This window comes from Laccaria bicolor, genomic scaffold (assembly GCF_000143565.1).
Source record: "Laccaria bicolor S238N-H82 LACBIscaffold_8 genomic scaffold, whole genome shotgun sequence".
Lineage (NCBI taxonomy): Eukaryota > Fungi > Basidiomycota > Agaricomycetes > Agaricales > Hydnangiaceae > Laccaria > Laccaria bicolor.
The window spans coordinates 363189-369082 of NW_001889879.1; the positions used below are offsets into that span (position 1 = coordinate 363189).

A 5894-nucleotide genomic window follows, 5' to 3' on the forward strand; every position below is an offset into this window, starting at 1 on the left:
ACCACTCCTTTTGCCTTTGTCCACCTACACACCTCACTCCACCCTTTTTGTAAGTTCTTTTCATGGTCTGTTTCACCAATCTGACTTGTTTGTTTAGACTGCATCCCTTTCCTATAGTTCTTTGTAAGTCCTTTATGCCATGCTTTAATTGATCTAACTTTGGGGATTGCAGTAATACACATGTCTTTTGTTGGCTGTTCCTTCACTGTCTTTACCCATGGCTATCCTTCCACTCTTTACTTACGCATTAATATCCTTCACTCAGTTTCGACTTCACTCTTTACTTACATATTAATATCCTTCACTCAGTTTCGATCAAGGCACTTGCTTGATTTTCTATCAACCCACTCAATCACTCCCTTTTGATTACGCTTACATCACAAATACAGATTTGAAGATATATCTTGACTTAGGATATATTTTGATTATGCTTACATCACAAATACAGATTTTGGTTCAAAATATATTTTGAAGATATATCTTGACTTAGGATATATTGGAAAGAAATAGATCCTGGTTTGAAATATATCTGGATTCATTTTATAGTTCAAAAATATATCTTGGTAATATATCCTCCTTCAAGATATAGTTCAATAATATATCTTGATTCAAGATAAAGTAGAAAGATATATCCTTGTCCAAGATATAGCTTAAAAATATATCTTGGTGATATATACTGGTTCAAGATAAATTTGAAAGATATATCCCTGTTCAAGATAAAGTTGAAAAATATATCCTTGTTCAAGATATAACTCAAGAATGTATCTTGGTAATTATCCTGGTTCAAGATAAAGTTGTAAGATATATCCTGGTTCAAGATATAGCTTAAGAATATATCTTGGCAATATATTCTGGTTCAATATCTTGTTGAATATATATCTTTGTTGAGGATAAAGTTGAAAAATATATCCTTGTTCAAGATATAGCTTGAGAATATATATTGGTGATATATCCTGGTTCAATATCTTGTTGGAAATATATCCTGGTTGAAGATATAGGTGAAATATATATCCTGGGACAGGATGTAATTGAAATATATGTCTTGTGAATATATCCTTGTTCAAGATAAAGTGGAAAGATATATCTTGATTCAGCATCTAATTAAAATATTCATGATATGGTTCAGAAATTATGTATCTGGATTCATGATATGGGTGAAATATAGATCTTGGTTCAGGATTTAGTGCAAAGATATGTGTGACTCCATACTATGACAGGGTGAATAGAATTCATTGTCCCTAAATTTCCAATCAAAACTCAAGAGAAGAGAGATGAAGACAGGGAGAGAAGAAGAGGAGGGGAGGAAGAAAGGAAGAGAAGGAGAGAAACAACAAAGAACTTGGTGAACTGTTGTCTGTGAAGGATGGTAATACAGATGTGTGTGAGGTATGCAGATAAGGTGCAACTGAAGAGAGAAGAAGAGAAAGATCAAAGAACTTTGTCAGAGCTCTTTGTCCATAAATTTACAATCAAAACTCAAGAGAAAGAGGGAGGAAGCCAGGAGATAAGGTGCAACTGAAGAGAGAAGAAGAGAAAGATCAAAGAACTTTGTCAGAGCTCTTTGTCCATAAATTTACAATCAAAACTCAAGAGAAAGAGGGAGGAAGCCAGGAGAGAAGAAGAGGAGAGGAAGAAAGGAAGAGAAGGAGAGAAACAACAAAGAGCTTGGTGAACTGTTTGTCCATAAATTTACAATCAAAACTCAAGAGAAAGAGGGAGGAAGGTAGGGAGAGAAGAAGAGGAGGAGAAGAAAAGAAGAGAGGAGAGAAACAACAAAGAATGTGGTGAACTCTTGTCTGTGAAGGGTGGTAATACAGATGTGGGTGGGGTGTTCAGATAAGGTGCAACTGGAGAGAGAAGAAGAGAAAGATCAAAGAACTTTGTCAACTTGCTGGTAATACAGATGTTGGTGAACTGTGCAACTGAAAAGAGAAGAAGAGAAAGATCAAAGCAGTTTGTCAACTTGATGGTAATACAGATGTTGGTGAACTGTGCAACTGAACAGAGAAGAAGAGAAAGATCAAAGCACTTTGCCAACTTGATGGTAATACAGATGTTGGTGAACTGTGCAACTGAACAGAGAAGAAGAGAAAGATCAAAGCACTTTGCCAACTTGATGGTAATACAGATGTTGGTGAACTGTGCAACTGAACAGAGAAGAAGAGAAAGATCAAAGCACTTTGTCAACTCAGAGGGTGTTTCAAGGCAGCTAAAGAATTTCATAGTACAAACTGTATCTATAGTGTCAAAGTGGATAATATGCAAGCAACTACTCAGGTAGGTTGCAGATGCTATTGATGCCCCTTATTGCTACCTACATACTGGGAGGACAGACCAGACATACTGCCAAAACCCCTGGAAATCATTGCAGAATCTTCCAGAATATATATCCCAGACAGCAAAAAAATCACAAGTTTTTTTGGTGAAACTAGGACCCCTGACACCCCTACAGACCCAAAAAATATATCCTTACCACATCTGTCTCCCAAAATATATCCTAAGGCCAAGCCAGGGCAAAAATATATTTCTAAGGTGTGACAGTGACATTTCAGGGTCCACTCACCAAAAATATATCCTTACTGCTTTTTACTTGCAAAATATATTTTGGTGGTGTGACACAGACATTATAATTTTTGTGTGACATTTCAGGGTCCACGTCTCAAGAATATATTTTAGATTTCAGGGCTTTCTAGGACCCATATATATCTAGAATGTAGATATGGTCCATGACATTTAGTCATGTAACTTACGCGTAGTTTGCATGACTAATAGTCAGTTGGCAGTGGGTGACTGAAGTGGTCCAACCCAGGCATTTCAAGCCTGTGGAAGGCTCGGCCTTTCAAGACCTGGGAACTCTGGATGAGAAGGTCGCGAGCGTCATGAGGTCAGAGACCAAAAACCTCCATTCCAAAGTAGCCGAAATCGCCCGCACCAAAGACCCCAAAATCTGTGGGGGTTTATTCTTCGTGGCCAACTGGATGCGCGATGCTTCGGGCCGCCTCTCACTTACATCCTTCTACTACTGGGATTTGGTCTGGCACGTCGCCAGCTTCCAATGCCTGTACATGGAAACCCTTGCGATGGTTGACTGGTTCAAAACCTGGGAGGCTCGCCTCCTTGAACCTAACTGCCAGGTCTACCCCGTTGACGAGACTATGATGGGGGCCATCACTGACAGTCTCGAGACGGCAGAGACTCTGTTTCGCATTGGGGTGCCTGTTTGGCTGGTTCGTACCCCAGCCGAAATACCTCCACAAATCAACATTTTGAATGTACGCCCACCAACACCAAAAAGCATTGCCACCCTCCGCGATCGCTGTCCTTCTGAGGTGGACCCCCATGAACTCTGTATCAACGACTATCCAGAACACCCCTTTCCCAACATCACAACTGCATCCCCTCAAAGCACTCTTTATATACAGGCATGTCAGGCGCATTTCGAAGGGTTTCTTGGGCCAGAGGATCCGAAGCCGGTTGTGACGGAGCCGCAAAGTGGCTTGTTATCCGTAGAGCCAGGTGCAGGGCCCAGTCGAACAGACCGCGATGTGGTTCGAGCATCACCTTGTAAGTGGTTGCTTGTGGCTGAATTTACCTTAGTTCTTGCTCACAATTTATTGCATTAGACTCAAATACAGCTTCGTCGTCAACCAAGGCTTCAGGGAGCATGTCAGGGGGTATGTATTGTTAACTTGTTTGCTTTTCTTCTATTGATGAAAATGTCTCTAAGTCACAACATGTGTCAATCACGAGAAGTTTCGCGAGATTGAGGAGGTCTTCATACCCCCTCAATCCCCGGTGTGGAAGAAGGCGCTGCAGAACGTGAATCCCAACCCTTCCCGCATCAAGTCCTCCAAAGATCGCGCCCATGGTTACCAGTTTCCCGACCCTTGGCTTTTTATGAAGGGAACAAACCACAAGGCCTTCACGCTCGCTTGGCTGATTTCACACAGCCAGTGGCTCCAATCTTTCACCCCTCTCGACTACTCTCCATCGCCCGCCCCGCATAGTCAACACTGGCGCGATTTCCTATATCAGTTCTCAAAGGAGATGAATCTTGTGGATGCTTTGCAGGCCAAGGAACTTCCAACATCGCAACCCAGTCATAAGGGGAAAACTCCAGCAAACAGCGGTAGAAAATCGGATAAATCAAAACAGAGGTACACCATCAAGCGAGGGGAGTTGCTGAAGAATGCTCAAACAACATTTTTTGGACCCAGAGTTAAGGTGGGAGAACGCCCCCATTCGATCTTCTGGCGTGATGTCTCTGTGATGGAGGGGAATACCGACCATCTGACGCCGGCGATCTCGGCAGAGATTCTGTGGAATCTTTTTGAGCAAAACTTTCGTTTGGAGCTTCGTATGGTTGACCAGCAAGTTTTACCGGCGGATTGGGCCTCGTGGGAATCGGCGGCAGTGCGAGATGAGTTGGTTCGGAGGATTTTCCCTGAGGACGACGATGGCTATATTGTTGGGAGATTGCCAGACACCAATGTGGGACTTGTTGCGGAGAACTGGAGGGATCGGGCAAGGTCGGTGGAAGCTTTACGGGTGCTCATCACAGGTTGGCCTGGTCCTGATGTGCATGCACTTGCATCAATGCCGATGTTCGATGGGTCTGGGAAGTTGGCAATGACGCGTGTGGACTTTGAGCGTATGGAGGAAAAGGCTGTTGGACTGTATTGCCAAACATTCTTTGACTACTTCGGTCGTGCCCCCTCCACCCCACATCGCATTGCTACTTCATAATTGCCAACTTTGTCATCTCGGTTTCTTTTGTCTTGTCGGTGTTTATAGCTTGCGCGTTTATTTTGGTACCTTTCTTTTTTTAATCTACATGTGAACTTGGGTCCGTTTTAGGAAAGTCTGGGGGTCAGATAAGAGTGCCTTGTCCATGATCAACATTCTGCTTCCTTCCCCCCTTCTTTGTGTGTCCTTCACTCAGCCAAGTCATCATGTCAATGTACAAGAAAAAACCAGCTAAGTCTTTGCCACCAGAAAATGCTAACCTTTTTCCTGTAAACACTGCACCCAAATCCTTGAAGGCTCATAAAGCTGCTAAAGGAAATCTGTACACACCAGCTGGACATTTTGTTCAGCCCTTTAAGCCAGGGGTTTCCAAGAAAGCAGCAGACCCTTTTCAGCCACTGGCAACAACTATTACCTTTGAAAATGAAGGTGGTACTGTCCAGCTACCTGGCAAAAAGCAGAAACAATTTCAGCGATGGGAAACTGAGGTTCTTCCCAGTCTAATGGAGCCATATGTCAAACTTCTACATGAAGTGGACTCTTTGCGAGATATGGTGCAAGTTCGTTCTCGAAAGCGCTGTGCTGGTTGTGGGTCAGGCAGACAGTTGAATGTTGCATGCATTTTCTTTGAGCCTATGTGTTCTAGTATATTTTGAGAAGTCACTAATAATTTTGGCAGGTATTGAGATTCTTTCCCTCTGCAATTGCACTTCCCCAGCACTTCAACTCCTTGAGCTAGGGTTTTTTCCATGTGCACCAGTTAATCCATCTCTCGCAGTGGACTTACGAGTCCTCTGAGTTTACGAAGAGACTCGTTTATTACCCAGGATCTCAGGACTTTTTTCAGCGCGGTAACGCTGAAATTTGACTTTCTCCCACGAAAGTGATTTCTTCCCATGATCATCTGTTTGGTTCGCCTACATGACTTTCCTAGTCTACTTGACCATTCCTTGATTATTACTGTCTTTTAGCCCTATCCAGGTTGTCGTTGATGTAGCTTGTGGCTAATATATTGCTCTATTTGGCTTCCAGACTCTGATGAATGAATGCATTGCCTCTATTTTCATGTTCATGCAACTCAACTTGTTTACATTGAAGGTACAACAATTAAGGTCCTGACAACTTGGCAAATGAGCCCATGCTCTGGG

The 5894-nt window shown here is 42.6% G+C and overlaps 2 protein-coding genes across 2 annotated transcripts in view; both read left to right on the forward strand.

Moving 5' to 3' along the window:
• Positions 1–180: 180 nt before the first annotated feature.
• LACBIDRAFT_317925 (uncharacterized protein) lies at positions 181–366 on the forward strand (the record flags this gene model as incomplete). Its single annotated transcript, XM_001879126.1, has 1 exon — positions 181–366. One exon carries the CDS (start codon positions 181–183, stop codon positions 364–366), a length of 186 nt encoding a protein of 61 aa, XP_001879161.1.
• Positions 367–2879: 2513 nt separating this feature from the next.
• Positions 2880–5894, forward strand: part of LACBIDRAFT_325581 (uncharacterized protein) — a gene marked incomplete at both ends in the record, with an annotated part of 4470 nt that continues 1455 nt past the window's right edge. The window contains 9 exons of the mRNA XM_001879127.1: positions 2880–3227; positions 3423–3564; positions 3624–3674; positions 3728–4676; positions 4858–4925; positions 4978–5334; positions 5426–5486; positions 5718–5739; positions 5779–5844. Coding sequence (XP_001879162.1) covers positions 2880–3227; positions 3423–3564; positions 3624–3674; positions 3728–4676; positions 4858–4925; positions 4978–5334; positions 5426–5486; positions 5718–5739; positions 5779–5844 — 2064 coding nt within the window. The remainder of the gene's footprint in view (positions 3228–3422; positions 3565–3623; positions 3675–3727; positions 4677–4857; positions 4926–4977; positions 5335–5425; positions 5487–5717; positions 5740–5778; positions 5845–5894) is intronic.